Consider the following 21,432-nt stretch of genomic DNA (forward strand, 5'->3'; position numbering starts at 1 on the left):
TGATATTAAAAATTGGCGACAGTAGTAGGAATATTATCTCTGTGAATGTGGTAAACAAATTTATTAAGATGAATGAAGCTACAAAAAGTTTATAAATTACAAGTTTGCAGCACTGTTCTAAGAAAGTCTTTTTTTCAAAACACAAGACTATCTCCACCATATTTCGTTGAAGAACTTAATCAAGAAGCTTTGACCGAACATATTTGTCAAATTACGGGTATAAGTAAAAGTACTCCACTATACAATAGGGACACAATACCCTACACTTAAAATATTTACTTAAACAATCACACTAAGGCACATATACTACACATCCAAGGGCTACCTTTCCTTGGAGATAGGTTCGGCAAAGTGAGTAAAGCCTTGAATCCAAGGACTTCTAATGAATCGGGGGTTGGGCATAGGGGGTCAATAACCCTACCCTTCAAAACCTTAATAGTACGTCTCTAAACCTCAATTGGAAACTTGAGGAAGCTAGGGCCCTTAATAGGCTGCAAGATGATTGAGTAAATGTAATTGAATTTCAGTACTGGGAAACAGTTTTGGAGAATAAAATGTCTTCATAGAAATAGGGAAGGCAAATAAGAAGACTTAATTTAATACGAACTGATTCTTATCTTAAAAAATAAAATAAATAGTTAAAAAGGGGATAAAAAAGAGGATTTAGGAAAACAGAAGTAAGAGGAGCTATAATAGTTAATTGCTATATGAAGTAGGTAGTGAAAAGAGCTAGGGATAAAGTTAAAGGGATTAGGTTCGTAAAAGGAGGTAAGCTAAGTCTTTGATAGGAATCGATTAAATGTCAATCCGGTCACAACAGATTACTTGCGAAAGGGTGCAATTGGGCCAAAGGACATCTGTCCCTTCAACTGTAATACTTGATAACCATATTACAGATATATATCCTTAATATTGATCCTAAATACTATGACAGTTAAAGCTTGCCGATTGGTTAGACGAACGATATCTTTTCCAAATGATACATCCAATTTGAACAAATAGCTTGGTAAATTAATTTCTTCATTTTTGCACTGCTTAATAATACATTTTTTGTTTTGTTTCAGCCAAAATAGAGAATCTATTGAGAAAGAGAAATTAAAGGACGGTGTAAAATTGAAAGATGTTCTAAGAAAGTCTTTTTTTCAAAAAACAAGACTATCTCCACCATATTTCGTTGAAGAACTTAATCAAGAAGCTTTGACCGAACATATTTGTCAAATTACGGGTATAAGTAAAAGTACTCCACTATACAATAGGGGCACAATACCCTACACTTAAAAATTAGCCAGTCCTTTCCTTGCGAAAAAACGGTTATTAACACTATCCTCAACTAATTTGATTTTGTAAAACTTCGAGACGTTCTTGTTGCTACTTCATTCATCTTTTGCGCTTCAGTTCTTCAGAACCTTTTGCTATCCTACTTCTAAATTTGAAGAATACTGTTTCAAATTAATGCTTACTTCATCTATTCTGTGTTAATATTTACAAGTTTCCATATTTTAAAAATTAAAAAAAAAAAAACCTTTACACTTAATTCTAGGAGCACATTTTTACATAATTATTAATCAAAATTTTTCAAAAATAAAAATGTAAAGAAAAACATAAAGCATTTAACATTAACTTAAGTTAAACATTAAAACATACCTGCGTAAGATGCCATCTTTTAGATGCTTTGGCTATAGGATCAGTAACTTGTGTACAAGCCGCTCCAAAAAGCATCACCTTATGTGGCCCATCATGCATCATGTCAAAGAAAGCTTTCACTCCAACGGCAGCATTGCACTGCAAAAAATTGTCATGATTAAACCTTTTTATTTTTATATATGTTTGGGTATACCAATGCATTATGTAATAAACAATATAAAAAATGAATAAATAAAATCGTCAACTTAGTAATTAGTATCTTAGTAAGTAGTGGCAGATGGAGGGAATGTACGAAGAAGAAGGATTCCAGTGCAGACATTTCCGTTAGCTATTTCTCCAACTCCACTGTGTAATGAGGGAGACTTGTCATAAGACCAGCAGCGCCTTGATAAGACGCCATTCACTCGGTGGTTAAAAAAAAATCTTAATATTAGAGACGCCTTTTCGAAATATGAACCTCCGCAAAAATGATTTTCAAGTCATCCTTTTATCTGAGTTAAAATTTTAGATAGGAATATCCTTCTTCCTACAAACCTGGTGGACCACAACTAATTAATAACTCTTCTTTCCTCTTTCTTTATTAAAGTAGATGTAAATAACTTGGGTCTCGTAAGAAAATATGTCACAGCATGGAAGCCTTCTGAGGAATGAGGGAAAAATACTAAAATCCTGATCAAATAAAAATTAATTGTACATTTAAAACTAAGTATATGATAGAGTCAAGCATTGGCAATTCAACTTTGCCACTCTAACTTCAATGCATGCTTCAATGAAGCTGAATTTATAAGTATGAAAAACCTTTAAATACTTTGGTACCGAATTCACCAAGCAGAAGTTCTTTCGCAAGAAGCAGGAGATGGAAACCATACGCTCTGAATTTACAAGACAGTGATTTGCTGTTGGTAATATAAGAGCTGGTAATGTCCTGAGAATGTAATGTCTTGAAGTTAGAATTAGATTCGAGTGGTTTATTACGCTTAATAGCGGAGTTATGATTAAAGGTACTTAGTAGATTGGAGGCTAAAATTGCTTTTTAATACATTATTTGAAGGAATAGAGTCGAAGATTAAATGCATGCTGATTTGTATTTTCGATATCCACGGAATCGCCCACAAAGAGTTTCTACCTCAAGGTCAAACGGTCAATCAACAATTTTACCGAGAGGTTCTTGAAAAACTTCGAAAAAGGGTCATTCGTGTGAGACCAAACATCAAGAACAAGTGGGTGTTGCACGATAATGCACCTTGTCACACAGCAATTTCAATTAACGAGTTTTTGGCCAGTAAAAACATTCCTATGGCTCCTCAGCCTCCTTATTCGCCTGACTTGAGTCCTTGTGACTTTTTTCACTTCCCGAAGTTGAAAAATCACCTCAAGGGAACTCATTTTGGGACAGTCGAAAACATTCAAACGGCTGTAACCGACCTGCTGAAGGCTATTCCAGTATCCGAGTTCGAGCACTGCTATGAGGAGTGGAAGAAACGTCTCCAGCGCTGTGTGGCTTCAGAAGGAAGTTATTTTGAAGGTGACAATATAGAATTGTAATTCTTTTTGAATAAAAAAAATTAAAAAAATCAGTCTCATTACTTAATTTACAGACCTCGTACATATGTCACAGGATAATTCGGATTTTGCAAAATACCAGGAAAGAAGAATAACATGATAACCAAATCTTAGTGACTGCGATATGCCATGAATTTAAAAGAGGATAATTCCTAGGAGAATATTTTTTCTAAACTAGAAAGCAAGTTGTAGAAGATAAGGAATGAAGAAGGACTGGCTGACAACTAGAACGATTGGACATTCCGGATTAAGCAAAGTGTTGAAAAATAAATCCGAAGGAAGAAGAGGGGCAAGTAGAAGGTGGTTGAATGAGGTGACAGTGGACTTGAGATGTAAGGAGATGGACGTCCAAGGCATTGGACAGGAGCAAGTGGAGAAAAGATGCATAGGAGGTAAGGGTTGTCGCGCTGAGAGGGGAATTTCCAAGAGAATAAGTCGCAGAAATTCCTTCAAAATTTACCACTAGATGGATGGATGAGGGAAGATTGGGAATGTTTTTATTGAGTGTGAGGCTGCTCAGTTCCTTATCCAAGTATCAGATTCTTTTATCGGGGAATTCTGGACCAAATCAAAAAACACCTTGTTAAGAACAAAATTGTATTAGAGGCTCTGGATTAAAGTAAATTAGAAACAAGTGAATGTTGTTTTTGGTTTGTTTATGTTATCTCACAGTTTATGCAAACGTTGTGTACATTCTTCAGGAGACGTTTAAACTTCATTGTCTAATGTTTGAGAAATTATTGTATTGTAAAGTTTTTCTTTTTAACTAAAAACTTCACAACTATAACTAATGCCTGCCACTAGTTAATTTAATATGTGGGTTTAATTAAATAATAAAACTTGCTAAAGTTGTAAGTAATAACCTGATTTATTAACACATTACCTTTACTAACATTAACATTTACTAGCAACTAACGCTATTCATTACAGTTACCATTTACAACAGTCACAACAGTTTACTGTTACTTACTTCGTAACGCCACAAAACTGTTCCACGACTGACCACTGGTCCGCACTGCACCGAATTGCGCTAGACTCAACCGCACTATTAAAGCACTACTCACTAACTGACTACCTGCCCAACTAGCTAACTTTGAAGCACTCCGCAACACTGACTCTCTCAAAACTGTCACTTCCAAAGTGTCTCTCCAAACTAACTTTCCAAGACTATCTCAAAAACTATCTGCAAAGACTTCACTAAAACTCTAATAACTAACTTCTCCAGCTGTGTCTGCATCCTTTTAACTGCGTCTGCCCCACTCCGTCTGTGTCACGCCCACCGGCCGGTCACTGGCTGAGGAAAACACATACTGCCACCACCCCAATTGGGGCCGCCCTCCTCCAACCTTCTGTCACACTCCAACTCCGCCTGTCTTGCTCCCACCTGCCGCTCATTGGCTGGAAAACACATACTGCCACCACCCCAACTAGGGCCGCCTCCTCCAATTCTCTGTCACTCTCCAAATCCGTCTGTCTCACTCTCACCTGTCAATCACTGGCTGGGGAAAACACTTACTGCCACCACCCCAACTGGAGCCTTTCTCTTAGCTGGCTTTTACGCGGTGGCCTGTTACCGACTTTGGTCGCTTAACCCCTAGAACAATCTAGGCCTTTCTTCTCTCCTCAGGTATAGACCGGCCCTTTTGTTTACACAGTGGCGGCCTGTTACCGACTTTGGTCGCTCAATCCCTAGCACAATCTAGGCCTTTCTTCTTTGCCCAGGTCAACTTCGTTACAGTATTCACTGAGAATGGAGCAAGCACAGTTAATCTTCGCCTTAGTTATCAGCAGAGTTGGGCAAAATTTATTTGAAATAAATTTTATTTTTTTCTAAAAAACATCTTTAATAATAATAATAAAGGGGCGCCAGCATCTGAGGCCGGAGCTTCAGTGCACTGTCGGCCTCCGGGCAGTGTTCTCTCGTCACTGGTCATTGAGCTGTCAGAGCCAGCAGCTAGATTCGAACCAGCATCTCCGCATTCAGTAAACGCTAACCACTAAGCTAATTCCTCCCTTTTGTAAACTGATTATAGAAATGAATGGCCTCTGCATCATCAACCCTTCACAACTTTTATCACCTTTCCCATACCCTCCACCTTCATCTCGACAAATTAAAACCACAACCCCATAACTTGTATCACAGATTTTTTTTTACAACCTGCGCATCATCCTATCTACTTGGGCCCATTGCTCCACAACATTAATCACAATTATCACAGCATGCACGTTCATTCTATCAACTTGGGTCCACCTCTCATGGCCTAAATACTTTATTTAAATTTCCAGCCGGTGGGCAGAAGATTCTGCGTGAGAGAAAAGAGATGAAAGTAACAAAGGGGCTGTACAAGTTGATGGGATGCAGGTGCGGGATGTGAGGAAGAAATAAAAAAGTCTGTTTTCAGTAAAGAAATGCTGTCAAATTATTTTTAATCCTGAAAAATAAATTACTTCATTTGATTATTTGAAACAAAAGCAGAATGTGGTTGTGAGCCCTGTACTAACTATAGGCTCCCCCAGATTTTTCTTGCGAAGTAGAACGATCACCAAGAAACCTCTCTCCTAAAGTAAGATCTTTAAACTCTTGACTACCCTTTGGAGTAAATGCAGGCATAATTAATTATTGATTACCACAATAAGTTTGACCAAGTTCTCATAACACTTTGCTTCCTTTAGATTAGTTGGCAAGCCTGGAAAAGTTGTTGAATTTAGTAAGTGCAGTGGTTGGTTTATTGATTAATGGTCCATTGCTGGTAATCCACGTTGCACACTGGTTTTTACTAAATTATCATAATTGAAATAAATTATTGATTAATACTCTTTCTGACTACAGGGTAACACTTGTTGTGGTTGTATGAAAAATGTGTGTCACAGGCAATTAGGCAGAGCATTTAGTAATGAAAATTAATTAATGTTCTCAACTACCAATAAATATTGTACGATTGATGACAGACAATGAAAAACTACATGTTAATATACCGCAAAAACGGCGGTTAGAATAGAAATAATACAGAAAATCCAAGCCTGCAGCCTTGGTAGTAATTAAATTGGAAATAGGAGCTAAGATCAGCCCAGAAAACAAAATTAGAAAAATAACAAAAGATTATCAATTTTTGCTATGAGTGATAATAGGTTACCAAAAATAGTTGCGACCCAGATAGTTTCTAAGAAGCTGTAATGGTTTGTAGAAATCCAAAATCTTTTAAAAAAATATCATGTGAATTTTGAATGCAATATGAATAATATAGCTTCATGAAACGGTATCTTTAATAAATTAGTGAAATGTGTCCAGCTGCAATACAAAGAAGAATTTATGCAGAAAGTTACCGAACTTGATTCTTACAACATTTATACAGAGTTTAATTTTAGCTTAGGTAGCAAACATTACTTCAATAGTAGTTTATCCTTGGAGCAGGTCAGGTGGATAATTAAGGCTCGGGCTGGTGTATTGTCCCTAGGTAGTTCTCCGCCATACCACTATGATAATACATGAAGAAGTTTGTTTGTTATGTAGCGAGGTAATACATGATCGAATGCATCGTATCTTGGTAGTTTGTTCTAGACTCTGTGAGGTCAGATATTAGGAATATTTCAATATCAAATGTGGAAATGTTAGAGATTTTAAATGGTTTCGATTGGCCTCTGTTAGCACAATATTGCAAAGCAATAAGTACACAAGTTCTAGTATTATTTACTAATGTTCTTGTGAAAACTTTTATTTACTTCAGATTATTTTCAATTCTTTGTGTTCTTAGTATTAATTAATTATAAAAATAATTTCTATTAACCATTCCGCCGACGGTCTTTAACCATGGTAGTGTCTTTATAATTTTGTGTACAAAGAAGTGTATTTTTATTGATATTATTTTTAATAAATAAAGACTATATAATAAAAACAAAAGATTATATGTTGTAACGATTGGCTGAGGCGAAGAAAACATTTGATATATGACATTATTGGTTCAACGTTTCGGACACCTCTAGTCGAAGATGGATACTCCCACAATTATCTTCCTGAGTTCCTGATTGGGAACTTCCGGAAACGTTAAACCTATAATCTCTTAAAGCAATTTTTTTTTTTTTGCCCCAACCAACTATCGCAATGTATATTTTAATAAAAGCTGGTCCCTTTCGACTAATTAAAAAAACTAAATTTTAAAAGTAACAGATATATTCAAAGATGAACGAGATGGAGTGATGCATGGGATTGAATATAGACATTGCAACGATGCTGCTCAGAAGGAGCTACTGGTCTAGAGTTAGTGACCGTAAATGCGGGAAGAGTGTTGGGCTGGCAGACACCGCCAAGTTCTAAATTGATGCGCGCCATAAATGCAAATAATGTAGGCGGCATAACCCCTCCATTACGACCAACTTGGCCACAGCATAAAGATAACGCCCTTCACATGTGGTGATTTTTACCATTGCAACCATATAAAGCACCATTTAACCGAGTCACTGCTGAATTCAATTCAAACCTTCTATTATCATATTGTTATTTAATAAAAAACTTGCTCATACATTAATCTGATCTCGGATGCTTTAAATGTTAAATTTGTAAATTTCTTTTCCGATTTGTATCAAATTATAATTCTATTAGCACTAACTTTGGAATTTACGATGAATACCTTTTTTCGAGCAACCGTTGGATTACGGTTTGAGACATTGCATCGTGATTCGAGCCGTATTGTGTTTGTGTGTGTGAACGCTAACTTAAAAACAGATAGCTGAAACTTAAAATTTTCCTTGGAATTCCCTTAGAACCTAGCAATAACTCAGCGATAAAAATCCCTCAACTGCCTCTACCAGTTTACTGCAGGTACCAGCTTTCTGCAGGTACCAGTTTACTGCAGGTACCAGTTTTCTGAAGGCGCCCGTTCACTAGTTTTATGGGATGTTTTTGAAAACATCAAACATTCAAATTTGCAAAAATTCATATCGAACATATCAGATAGCTGGTAGAAGCACTATGAGAGAGTAAAAAGTTTATTAATTAGAATAAAAGTTTCTCACTCCCCAACGAACGGATATAGAGAAGTCTGTCAATAAAATTAAGAATAGGGAGAAGAGAGATCTGGGTACAAAGCGAATGAATCAGTTACTTGTTGGTAACTTTTCCTCCATTTTCAAGCTCCTGGAGTGCTGTAATACGGGGAATTTCACTATTTCTTCTGTGGTGGCTGGAGAACGCCAAACACAACTTGCAAAGAATAACTTTTCCCATCATCTTCCATCCTCTGCTCTGGTAAACTTACTTTTCTTTCAGTTTCTGCAAACAAGCTCAGCGCAGAGAATCAGGGGCTGTGAAACATTTTTTTGAAATGAGGCAAATATTTACAAAAATACACTTTATTTAATTAGTCTGATGAACTCTTTTTACCACTGCCACTAATTATCAATTATCACTTATTTAATAAATAGATTTTTTACTTTCTCTAAGTAAAGTGGTTTTTAGAAACTGGTCAGTTATATGTCTGTGGAGTTTGTGCACAGCATTACTCAAAAACGCATGAATATCTCATTGGATATCTGTACAGGTTCCATCTTCAAAGCTGACAATGATCTTACAGGCAAAACCAGCCCACCGAAAATTCGAATAAGAGCCCTCATGGGCGAGGAAGGTAGTTGGACTGTCCTGAAGAAGGATTAAGTGTATGATTGAAATTGCCGTTTTAATTAATCGATTTTATAACTTTTTATTGACTTTTTCAAAAACAGTGCCTTTGAAGTGAGCCTTAGTATTGAAAATAACTTCTTCTCTCTGACAACAGTAAACAGAAGTAGGAACAAACGAGTAGAAAAGTTACCCAGTGGTAACAATCCTAAACACTGAACTATTAGTCACTCTCTTCACTAGAGAGGAGATCATGAGGCCACTGTCTTGTCGGGCTGTCAGGAAGTGTTCTTGAAGAAAGAATTTGAGGTAGAGGATTTGCTAAGGTTGAAGTAGAGTTTCCTATATACTGTTTTGGCGACTTAGGAGATAAAAGAAATGTTAAGATCGGTATGTATAGTCTGGTTAGAGACATGAAATGGAGCTTTTACTATGGTTGGAAGTATTTTAGATTGCAGAGATTGAATACTTTGGAGATTGGTGCGTTTGGTTAAACCTTCACAGTTTTATTCCATACGCCCAGATGGGTTTTAAAATAGTGGTATAAATTAGTCTTTTATTGTGCAGAGGCAGTTTTGATCTATCGTCTAAGTGTCTTTTAAAGTAGTCGGTAGCGTCTGTTTAGTTCTTTTAAGTCTAGTGAGGAGATTCCAAGAAAGTCTGTGGTCTAAGTAAAGCCCAAGGTAGCGGGCAACATTCACTACTGATAGAGGTGTTAGGTTATAGAAGACTGGAGGAAGAGTAATGCGACGAAGAGTGAAGTTTTGAAGATGAACCAAGTTTTGAGACTTGGTTTCATTAAACTTATTAGCCCATTTCTCGAACCACTGTTTTAATGAGGAGAGATGTGACTGTAGATTTCTCAGAGCTATTGCAGGATCATAGTTAGTGGACAATAAGGCGGTGTCATCTGCGTATGAGAGAAGTGAAGTGTTAGGATCAGTTGGTATGTCTGACGTATAAATCGAATAAAGAATAGGACCCAGAATGCTGCCCAACTATGAGGTCTGGCTATTAAATAAGGAGACTGCTTATGAAAAAGAGTTTAAAAATTATTCTACATTCTCTTTAATGTACTCCCCTCCTCTCGCCACACACCGTTCCATTCGTTTTTTCCATTGGTCAAAGCAATGCTGGAAGTCTTCTTTTGTAAGAGCATTTAGGAGCTCCGCCGATTTTCGCTTCACCTCTTCCATCGACTCGAATCGGGTTCCTTTTAAGGCAGACTTGATCTTCGGAAACAGGAAAAAGTCATAGGGTGCTAAATCAGGTGAGTACGGCGCGTGTTCTTGCACTGGATTACCTCTAGCGGCTAAATAACGCTTCACAGACAGCGCGTTATGGAGAGGAGCGTTGTCCTGGTGCAAGATCCACGACTTGTGGATCCACCCGTTCAAATTAATTACTAGTTCAAGATTAAACCGCACCTGAAAAAAATATGTTTTGTTTTACTTTTCTTAATTTTTAATTATGACCTGAAACAGCTCAATCAGTTTCATTCGTTTGTTCTATTTCACATTCTATTCATGCCTAAAACTCAGTGAATCACGGAAACTAATGTGCAAGGGAAAATTTAATAATAGGATGGAACTGTGATGGAAAATGACCATTGTGGAATACAATGCAAATCAGGACAATGGTATGAATATGTTTATTTGCCTCTTGAGTACATTTCCTCCTGGCAAGGAGTTGATAGCAACGAAATTAATAAAGCATAATAAAACAGAAAAATAACTATCTCAAACATAAAAGTATTCTCAATTATCCTTATTACAGTAATTAAATTATAACAGAACAGAAATACATTACTACTATTAACAAAAAATACAAACAAATAAATAAACAAATAAATAAAACAAAATAAATAAGTACCCAAAACAAAAGTAGCATTTCAAAAGAAAATCAAGAAACAAAACAAAAAAAAAATTATTATTTTTTTTAAGACATTAACCTTTTTTAAATTTTATTAATATTGATTATTTAATTATATTTTCCTTTGCCGACTATTTACATCTTAATTCTATTTATTTATTCGTTTAACGCAAATGCTCTTAATTTTAAAGCTGCCTCAGTGTACCAATATAGATTGTTAATCTGTTGCTTACATGTAATATTATTTAATAAATTTATAATATTTTCCTCATTACTTGCATTTCCCTTCAAATACTGATGGAGAAAACTATTGCGTAAACTGTTATATATGGGACAGTGTATCAAAAAATGCACCAAGTTCTCGGGCTTCTGCATATTGCAAACTGTACAATTTTCTTTCCCTTCAAACTTATGTAAAGTGCCATTGCAGTATAACCTAAAATAATTTTCATTACATACTCTAAGTTGACTGATTATTCTACGTTTACTTAAACTATTCGGTATTTCCAGATACTGTTCTCCTAAACCTAGTGTACTTATATTCCTATAGAAGGAGTTATATCTGGAGTTTATGGCTGCCTCTACATCTCTCGAAACATGGTGATTGCTAAATTGCTAAAAAAAAAAAAAAAAAAAAAAAAAAAAAAAAAAAAAAAAAAAAAAAAAAAAAAAAAAAAAAAAAAAAAAAAAAATTTAGGACAATGGTAAGAATCAATTTGATGTGGTTACAGAATTAATTTTCAAGCTGAAGTGGCAATATTCTAATGAAAGAGAAAGACTTCCATCCCGGCAGTGTTGAAAGCTTTTGCTGAGAGTGGAAACGAAGCATTGTCGGCAGGAAATTCTAATTAGGGAAGATTTCTTTGTATTATTTTATCTCACACTCAAAGTCGTATAATTAACTTTCTAATTTTAGTGTCAGATAAAACATTGTACAGAAGACATGTTACTGACAGAAAAATTAGGAAAGTATATTAAAATAATTAAATCTAGAGGGGTGAAGACCCCCAATACTACTATTTTATGGCGCTACGGTTTCAGCTGCTGTTTCTACATCCAGGCGAGAAAATCTACAATAGATTCTCTCGGATTACCACAAAATAGAAATTTAGGAAAATACTTGGGTATATTGAAAAGTACCACAATAATAATAGATATCATTAACAAAAACTTAGACCGTAAAAAGTTAAGTCTAAGGGTTGATTAGAAGACAAAGTCATTTCACCTAATTTGAAACGTTCGAAAAAATCTTGTGTTTTATTACAATTTTATAACAATTGATATCATTTAAGTAAGTTTATTAATTAATAATATTTAGAATTTATTAGCTGAAATAAACCCTTATCCTCATCCACAAAATATTCGTCCAGTAAAGAGTAGCACCCATTAAAATTAGGTTGATTTTAACAAGAGGTATCCATAGGTTCTTAAAAAACACTAATAAAAACATTGTGCCGCCAAGGAATTCTTTTTTTTTTTAATTTTTTATTGGAATTTACAACTGCAACGGTTGTTGCAACAAGCAAATATGGTACCTGATAAAAAAAAATAAAAGAAAATCATGAGTGGAGAAGGCACCCAGTGGTGTCACTCCAGTAACTTGCTTTGCTATACTGCTATCACGATAAGAGTAGATCACGAGGCCATCTTCTCTTCAATCTCCTTAGAGGATTACCTGGTAATGTGGAGGAAGATAGGTGTTCTATGAGAGGGTTAGGATGAGCTGCTGTAGAGGAATGAAATTTGAGATAACGAGTGTTAGCAAGATCTATAATGAAAGGGATTTTGAGGTCATTATGGATTGTGAGGTTAGATACATAGAACGGAGCGTTAAGAAGTTTTCGACCTGTAATGTCTGGAGGCGTTGTGAATTGGAACGCTTAGTCGATCCCCATATTTCGATGCCGTACGGCCGAATAGGTCGCAGTAAGAGTAGATATAAGAGTCCTTTGTTTTGTAGGTTAAGTTTCGTTTGTCAAGTAGTGTGGCGAGAAGTTTGTAGCGTTGGTTAGTTTCTTGTCTTTGCAGTCCAGTATGGGGATTCCATGTCAACCGTTTGTCTAGGTACAGTGCAAGGTAGCGTACTTTGTCCACAGTTGGTACAGGAGTTAGTTAGGTTCAAGATGATGGGAGGTAGGATTTTCCGTCAGAGAGTAAATACTAAAAATTTTGATTTCGTAACGTTAGTTTTGATTCGCCATTTGAAAAGCCGGTCCTGTAAGTGGTTGATGTGTGTTTGTAGAGCTCGTGTAGCGATAAGAGGATCGGAATGAGGTGATAAGATTGCAGTATCGTCAGCAAAGGTGGAAAGGATGGTGTTTGGGTGTTGAGGTATGTCTGCTGTGTATAAGGAGTAAAGAAGAGGACCTAGGACACTGCTCTGAGGAACACCAGCTCGAGTTAGATGGATATTAGAGTCTGCTGCTCCACAGTTGACTCTGAAATATCAATCTTTTAGGTAGGCAAAGGAATTCAAGATAGTTCTCAAGACATGCATAAAACAACATACCTAACAGTTATTAACTGTAAATAATTTAAGCTCTAGTATTCTGTTGTAAGATGTACATATACTCTTGCTCTGCCTTAGGTGGTATAGGTGGTAAGAGGTAAGATACAGTTTTATTGCTCATTCTATCTACTATTTTGGACTTTTTATTTGAAAATTCGTTTTCTTGCACTTCTCGGATAGGGTTGAGTTTGGCTTTTTTGTTAGATTACGTTTTGGTGTAATAGCCGGTAATGAAACATATAATGTTGGTAAATTAAAATTTGATTCAGTTTGGCGGAGTTTAAAAACAATTTTTTAGCAAGAATCGTGAGCACAGTAATCACAGGAAGTCCTGTGAGTGTCATCACTAGATTTATTGCTATTTTTACTTACTTTGAACTCATTTATGCGAGTGTCTATTAATTATGAAGATTTTCGAATTTGAATTTTAAACTTACTTTTGCAAAGTGGCTTCCTTCTCAACGAGTATTTTATTTTATGAATGTGGTCACTACTTTGTAACCAACATTCCCAGTCTTCAAAATTGGCTTAGAGGACTCTTGGTAACTATAAATATGCTTTACGATAAAACTAGATTAAACATACCGACATTTAACTAAATTGACATACGGCAAGTGCCTTTTAACTGAATCGACATACTCAATCCGAGTCAAGGATTTCAAAATAAAAAGAGTAAATTATTAAAAAAAGGGCTTCCTTCTGCTCCTAAACGTTTAGCAGGTTCACCAAAAACTTTCTCCAGCATTTCATCACTTCATCTAATCTGATTTAATCAGCATCGCTTCAAAATCAAAAGATGATATTTCCCTTCAAAAGTCGAGAAAATGCAAATACACTGTGGGCTATTGGTTTATTGTTACAAAAAAGGTTTTTATAGTTTTAATTACATTCCTTTTCATTTTGTTTTTTCATTCTCGAACTCTAAGAAAAGAAGTTAATGCAATTTGCATTTTAATGAATTTTCCAAGCAGCCTATCCACACTTTCTCTTTAATTAATAACAATAAATAATTCTACACACCTAATCTAAAATGAATCTAAAGAAAACTGTTTGTAAATATAATTAATTTTATCAAAAGTTTTAATAGAACAATATTTTTATACTAAGATTAAGGATTTTCTAAACAGATACAAGTACTTATCTCGCCAAAATTATTTCTGTCAAAAAGTACAAATTTAGTCGAAAATGGTCAAATCTTATAAAAAGATTTCAAGAGTTGATTCTATCAAAAATCACAAAGCATCTTTACTTTTGATTATTCTCAGCCATTCAGTAAAGTTGACCCCAACCTTTGCAGATGTACAGCAATATTTTCTGCAAACCCTGGTTCTGACAAAGGCGGAACAAGAAATTTGTAATTCAATTATGTGATCAAAACTAATAAGTAATATTGATTAGTAAAATAATAATGTATAAACTACAATAATATTTATAAACCAAGCTGTATGATCTGTAAAATCATGTTAAACTTAAAAATGTACTAAATAAATTCTGACATCTCTGTTTCATAACCTTGAAAATAACCTGGTCCCTTGGACGAAAGTTGGGCCAAAATTAAAGATAACAGATTGAATAATAATTTCTCTCCTCCCTCAGAAGACACACATTGTACTTCACTGTAAGAAATATGTCGTATGAGTGGTATTTTATTGAATTGATTTACTTTTGAAATTGTTCAGATGTACTGTCTTGCTCAACCTTAACTTGTAATCAATCTGGCCCAAAATTCGAACAAAGATTAAGAAATTGCCTTTTTTCCTCATTCTCTCCCAACTGCCTATTTAATTGCCTATTTTTCAGGCGGGCTTTACGTCCAACTACCAATTAGGTGTCGTGGGCGGAGGCGATTAGCAAACATAGTAAATTTCTTTTATTAACCTTTAAATAAAATCAAAGGCCTTAGTCCGGGAATCGAACCCATTACCACAATACATATTAGCTTTACAGGTCTCGCTTCTACCGTGGCGCCCTTTCCCTTCTTTGGTTTAAGAAACCATCGGGATAAAGTCTTCGTTTGTCTTATCACTTCTAACCTTATTATATCTCAAGAAACATTTCGAGAACATTCGTATATACGAGGGTCGTTTGAAAAGTCCGTGCAAAAATATAAACTACTTAATTTTTTGGGGTAAACCTTTTTTATTTTTCAACATAGTCTCCTTTTAGGCTTATACACTTCGTCCAACGCTGCCCTAGTTTGTTGATCCCTTCCGAATAATAGGATTTGTCCAAGTCTGAAAAATAGCCATTCGTTTCTGCAATCACCTCCTCGTTTGAATAAAATCTTTTTCCCGCCAGCCATTTCTTCATATTGGGGAACAAATAGTAGTCCGGGGGAGCCAAGTCTGGAGAATAGGGGGGATGTGAAACGAGTTGGAACCCTACTTCCATTAATTTTGCGACCACAACTGCTGAGGTGTGAGCTGGTGCGTTGTCGTGATGGAAAAGGACTTTTTTGTGGGCCAATCGTGGGCGTTTTTCTTGCAGCTCGGTTTTCAAACGGTCCAATAACGATGAATAATATGCACCTGTAATAGTTTTACCCTTTTCCAGATAGTCGATGAGGATTATTCCTTGCGAATCCCAAAAGACAGTCGCCATAATCTTTCCGGCCGAAGGAACGGTCTTCGCCTTTTTTGGCGCAGATTCCCCCTTGGTAACCCATTGTTTAGATTGTTCTTTGGTCTCAGGAGTGTAGTGATGTATCCATGTTTCATCCACAGTGACGAAACGACGTTTAAAGTCCTGCGGATTCTTCTGGAACAGCTGCAAACCGTCCTTGCAACACTTCACACGATTTCGTTTTTGGTCAAGCGTTAGCAATCGCGGCACCCATCTTGCGGATAGCTTTGTCATGTCCAAATGTTGATGCAAAATATTATGTACCCGTTCATTCGAGATGCCCACAGCACTAGCAATCTCACGCACTTTCACTCTTCTGTCATCCATCACCATATCATGGATTTTATCAATGATTTCTGGAGTAGTAACCTCAACAGGGCGTCCAGAACGTTCAGCGTCACTTGTGCCCATATGGCCACTCCGAAAATTTTGAAACCACTTATAAACTATTCTAATCGAAGGTGCAGAGTCACCATAATGTTTATCAAGCTTCTCTTTAGTCACCTGAGGCGTTTTGCCTTTCATAAAGTAGTGTTTAATCAACACACGAAATTTCTTTTTCGTCCATTTTTTTGAAAATCACTCGACTTCCTCGATTCAAACGAATGCCAAACACAAAGAAATAGACCGATCTGGCTGAAACTTGGTGTGTGTTCTTCCAAGAGATGCTACTAACTAAACATAACCTCGATACGCGCCAGTGGTGCTATCTCTCTGACTTTGCACGGACTTTTCAAACAACCCTCGTAATATAAATGTACGAGAGCTCCTGCACTAATTTTATACAGCTTAACCCACACATTACATGAATATATTGTGAAAAAAACATAGTTTTTGAAGATACTCATGTATCACATTAAATATCTGTATGTAATAAATTCAATTTGTTTCTTGTAATGGCATGTAGCCATGTAGGCTTTTTGATAATCTGCATTGGATCATGCTCAACAATAAACGGGTTTTGGTTAGGGATACTTCTCAGGAGAGAGAAAGCAGAAAATGTTTAGCTGCTAATGGATCAAAGTTCCGTATTTCAGGAGCCACTATATTCTGGAGGTTGGGTCCGTGTCGGGATTGGCACCCCAACATAAGTGTGAATGGTCGTATGAATGTTGTGTAAATAATTATGTAAGTTCGTAAATAAGTTTTTATCTTAGATTAGATTATTAATGTGATGCGAGCAATATCAAGTACTCCATCACGAATTGCGATTAGTGTTAGTAAATTTAGAGTGAGTGAACGAGGGAATACATTTTAGGTAGATTTAATGAGTGTGACTGTATTTATTTGGGTGAAAGTATTATATATGCATGAGTCTGTTTTTTATTAGAATGATTGTTTTAGATTGATCGCAGTTTAAATAATTTGATTTCCTCTTTGGTGCAATATAGGGAACTATTCCTCATTCGTAAAGGGCTATTATGAGTTATAGTGAGACTGACTAGTGCAGTGTCATTAAGAAACATTGCCAGATATTGAGCACCTTTAAAAAGAACACAAAAAGTTCCTTGAATAAAAAGTCTGGTGTAAACCCTCTATGTTCTTTTACTGCTCTGTGAGAAGACAAATTTTTTTTAAATCCTAACTAAATGTTTAGTTGCTTTCAATTTGAAATGGAGTCATTATATTCAGGGTGTTCGTTTTAAGACGGCTCAAATGCATTTCATGCTTAAACGGTTAATCTGAGCAAAAAGTGGTAGAGGAAAAATTTGTTACCCGTGCCTCCTCAGATACAGAGAGCATTTAATAACCTCCTGGCTAACCTGGCTTGTGAGCCAGAGGAGCCACCTTTGAAGGCACAGTAAATGCTGCACAAGTTGAGTAAAGTGCATTATTTGATAAATTAAGGAATAAGTTTGATCCTTTACATGAAAGATATTGATCACTTAAATGTGAGGCAGGAGGTTTCCAATTTTTTTGGTAATTAAACGCAACTCTCCCAAACTTACCAAATAATTATTAAACCTTCTTGTTTGTAACAGATATAAAATTAATTTTTAGCCATTTTGTGTATGCTTGAGAACATCTAAAGCTCTTATCATTTGATTTTTCTTAGAAAAATCACTCGGAAAACGACTTATTTCCCAATATTAAGAAAAATACTGGCTTTACTGCCTTGGCAATATTTTTAGTAGAAAGGGGATGAAAAAATATATAAAAATGGTTGATGTTTGAAAAGAATAGTGTGAGCTAGAGTACGCATTTAGGTTATCTAAACCCAAATTGTTGCACACATCTAATCTCTGCAGGTTCCAGAAGTTTGTGTGGATTTTCTGGTCTATGGTATACTCACAGATAAAATAATAAAACCATTATGCTCCGTAACCTTAATTTTAACCTCGAGGACGCGGACGCGTACCCAAATGGCGCACCTTGAAAGATAAATCTAATATAATTAAAGCAATGGATTTTTTTTGTCTAGTTCAGGACAGATTAAATGCAGGATAAAATGATCCCATTCAGTGAGGGCAATATTTTAGTAAAAATAATTTCTTTATCCCTTTATTTAGAGTAAAAGCGGCAGAAAAAAAATCTGTAAATGGAAATATTCTATCTCTCTCAAACACTTTTTGTTTCATATACACATGAAAAAAAAAAAACATTTAAAGATGGGTGGGAAAACGGTATGCTATCCACTAACAATGTGGAGAGTATGAAGACAAAGAATGGCGGAGAGCAATGCTGGTATTTTGGCAATAAAGAGGAAATAGAAACCCAGTGCTCTGTATGTGCGGTCTGCGAGTATTGTCTGGGTACTCACAGCCAGCTGCTCCTCTCTCCACTGAGGGGTTTTAGCTACCCAGCAGTCTAATTTTCCAGGTCTGAACCCTTCTCTGGCTAACCTTAGTAACAAACGTTTTATGATCAAAGCAGCCCCTAATACTTAACCTTGAGTAACCTTGAAGGAAAAAGTGCTTTAATATTTATTTCACGGATTTTTTAGCCAAATTCCTAATGTCCAAAAATTAACTGAGTCTCTTGAATTCATGCTATCTGACAATACATTCATGAAATGAAATATCAAGGTCTCTTACTTAAACATTCATTCCTTCGGTTCAATACATTTTTTATAGATCGCCTCAAACTGGTTACAACTAATGGAGCAACCTAATTAATGTGATGTGACCCCAGTTTTAAGGACCTCCAAGTCTCATCTTTTGATTTATGTTATTTAACTTTCGACGAACAGTTAAATAAGTTTTCATAAATAGCTGCAAGATACTGCGGTAGAAATCCTAAGATGCGACATAATTGGACCAGTTTTAATCAGTTTAATCAGATTAAAAGGAAAATCCGTAACAAAAATGGGAGCTCTGGGATTAATGCCCACATAACATTAGCTTTGGCTCGCTTGAGGGATTCAACATTAAATAATGATCTATTTAAATCTGGTATAAAATGAACCTTACATTTCATTAAGTTGGGGCACACGTGTTCGGAATATGATCCATACATAACACATCTCCTAACTTCAATTATTATTATTTAAAAAAAAAATAATTTAAGGCGCGTCAACATCTAAGGTTATTGGGCCCAGAGGATTTTTTCAGTGCAACTGCCGGCCTCAAGACAGTGTTCTCTCATTCCATACAATACTGTTCATCACCGGACAGTGAGCTGTAAGAAGCTCCTAGGAAGAGAAAAATCTAAGGATCAGCAGCTGGATTCGAACCCGGGACCTCCGCGAGGGAATCCAATAAGCTAACCGCATAGCTAATCACTTTCCTGTTACTATTATTGTACAGTTTAAAGAAAGTCAACGTGTAAAATCAACTGCCCCAGCTATTTCAGCGCACAGTCGGCCTCTGTATATTGTTCTCTAGCTACAGGCCATTACCGGACAGTGAACTGTAAGAAGCCTCTAAGAAGAGAAAACCCAAGAGCCGGCCCTAGTCACACCTATTATCATTACAGAGTAACGATGCCCTGTGTATGTGTTTGTTGTAGGGCGCATATATGTGTACAGTAATGTTGAACTAAAATTTCTTGCGGCTCGCTAAGCCTGAATCACGACAAACAATCTCTGCAAACTCTTAGGGTATTGTTGAAGGATGAGACTGCCAGTGTAAAGTGTATTCGTGTTTTTATGCAGAGATACTAGCGTAGGCAACAAGATCTATGAAATAGTGGCTGGTCCCTATAGGGGATTGAATCACACCTACTTATTAATCAGAAAGGCAATTATTCTATTTCGAATACTTTACATCTTAAATTTAAAACTTTTATCATTCCAAATGAGTTCAATCACTGGACTGTAGACGCCCTCAAGTGGAGATTAGCTAAGATAACTAGCTGACGCGAACTCTGGACCAACTCTGCAATCTTAGCAATAAATAATTAGCTTAAACCTTCCCCTGATAAATGTTGGAGTTATAAACTGATTAAACTGAAAAATATCATTTCCGATTTCTCGCAGAGGCTGAAGCGGCAATAAATTTAAGGAAAAACCAAGTTGGTAATGTAACTAACGAACAGAAAGAAAGAAAAACGAAAAAAATGGTGAATAAGTATGCACATTCAAATACTTGCTTAATTAAGGTAATTATAACTTGATTGAAAGCGCACATACATTAAATACCGCCGCGAACTAGGCAAGTAGTTTACAGTTTGAATACAAAATCCACAGTATGGCTATTGAATCCACAGTTTACCTTCAGTTGAGTATGATGGAGCAATTCGCTTTATATTCCAATAGAGTTTTGCATCTTGCTTACCTGCAAACATACCAATGGAATATTGATTCAACAACAATATTGAATATATACCCATTCACTACATATGTATATTTACTTTCATACAAGGGAAGGTATAAAATCAAAGTTTCATTCCTACAAGTTTCTGATACTTCACATATTTGTGAAACATTTTAAATTTTTTATAAGTGCTATATTGAAATAATTCTCTAAATTTATGAATCTTTCACACCTAAATTGGCCATTCTAGTTGATTATTCTTGCATCGATTTAATTCTTTAATTTACATTCGAAGCTATTTTATGCTTCCTGAATAGTGTGCTAATGCTTCTGAAGAAACGCTTAAGGCAGGTTTATCGCCTGTTCATCATTGAATCTATCCTGTTTTCCTGACTATTAATCAGGTGCCAGTTATTTAATCGCCAGAGGGAATGCTATCCGAATCCACAAATAGCTTAAACAACTACCCTAAAGAAAAACAATTGTAGAGGATTCATATAGGTCGAGAATCCAGTTTCTGGACTGAATCAATTAAGATTCACTTCACCACTCTTCAATACAGAGTATCTTTTTGGATTTAAATTATGAAAACACTACACAGTAATATGTATTGCTTGCGTGCAGCTTTTCGTTTTTGAGTTTTCATAGTAAATACCCGTTTAAAGTCGCCTGAGTTCGTAAAAAAAGGGTTTTCACAAATTGAACTGGGTATATTTCCTTTTGTCAGTTTGCCTTTATGTCTTTATGATCAGCAGGAATAATACAGAGTAAATCACAGTAAGTTTAAATTTGATTGTTTTTTTTTAGCACCACAGGCAATAAAGCTTTTGATCAATTAAAGGAAAGAAGCAAGTTAATGCCTATTTTTTTTAGGCGCGTTTTACGTCCAACTGCGAATGTCGTTGGCGGAGGCGACT

At 35.8% G+C, this 21,432-nt stretch overlaps 1 protein-coding gene across 2 annotated transcripts in view; it reads right to left on the minus strand.

Moving 5' to 3' along the window:
* The window catches only part of GABA-B-R2 (gamma-aminobutyric acid type B receptor subunit 2), an 802,816-nt gene that overhangs the window by 79,183 nt on the left and 702,201 nt on the right, over positions 1–21,432 (minus strand). For both annotated transcript variants that reach the window (XM_074121125.1, XM_074121124.1), the window contains exon 3: positions 1,645–1,782. In XM_074121125.1, the coding sequence (XP_073977226.1) occupies positions 1,645–1,782 (138 nt within the window). The remainder of the gene's footprint in view (positions 1–1,644; positions 1,783–21,432) is intronic.

This window comes from Rhodnius prolixus, unplaced genomic scaffold (assembly GCF_049639745.1).
Source record: "Rhodnius prolixus isolate KJV_2025 unplaced genomic scaffold, Rpr scaffold_2, whole genome shotgun sequence".
Taxonomy (NCBI): domain Eukaryota; kingdom Metazoa; phylum Arthropoda; class Insecta; order Hemiptera; family Reduviidae; genus Rhodnius; species Rhodnius prolixus.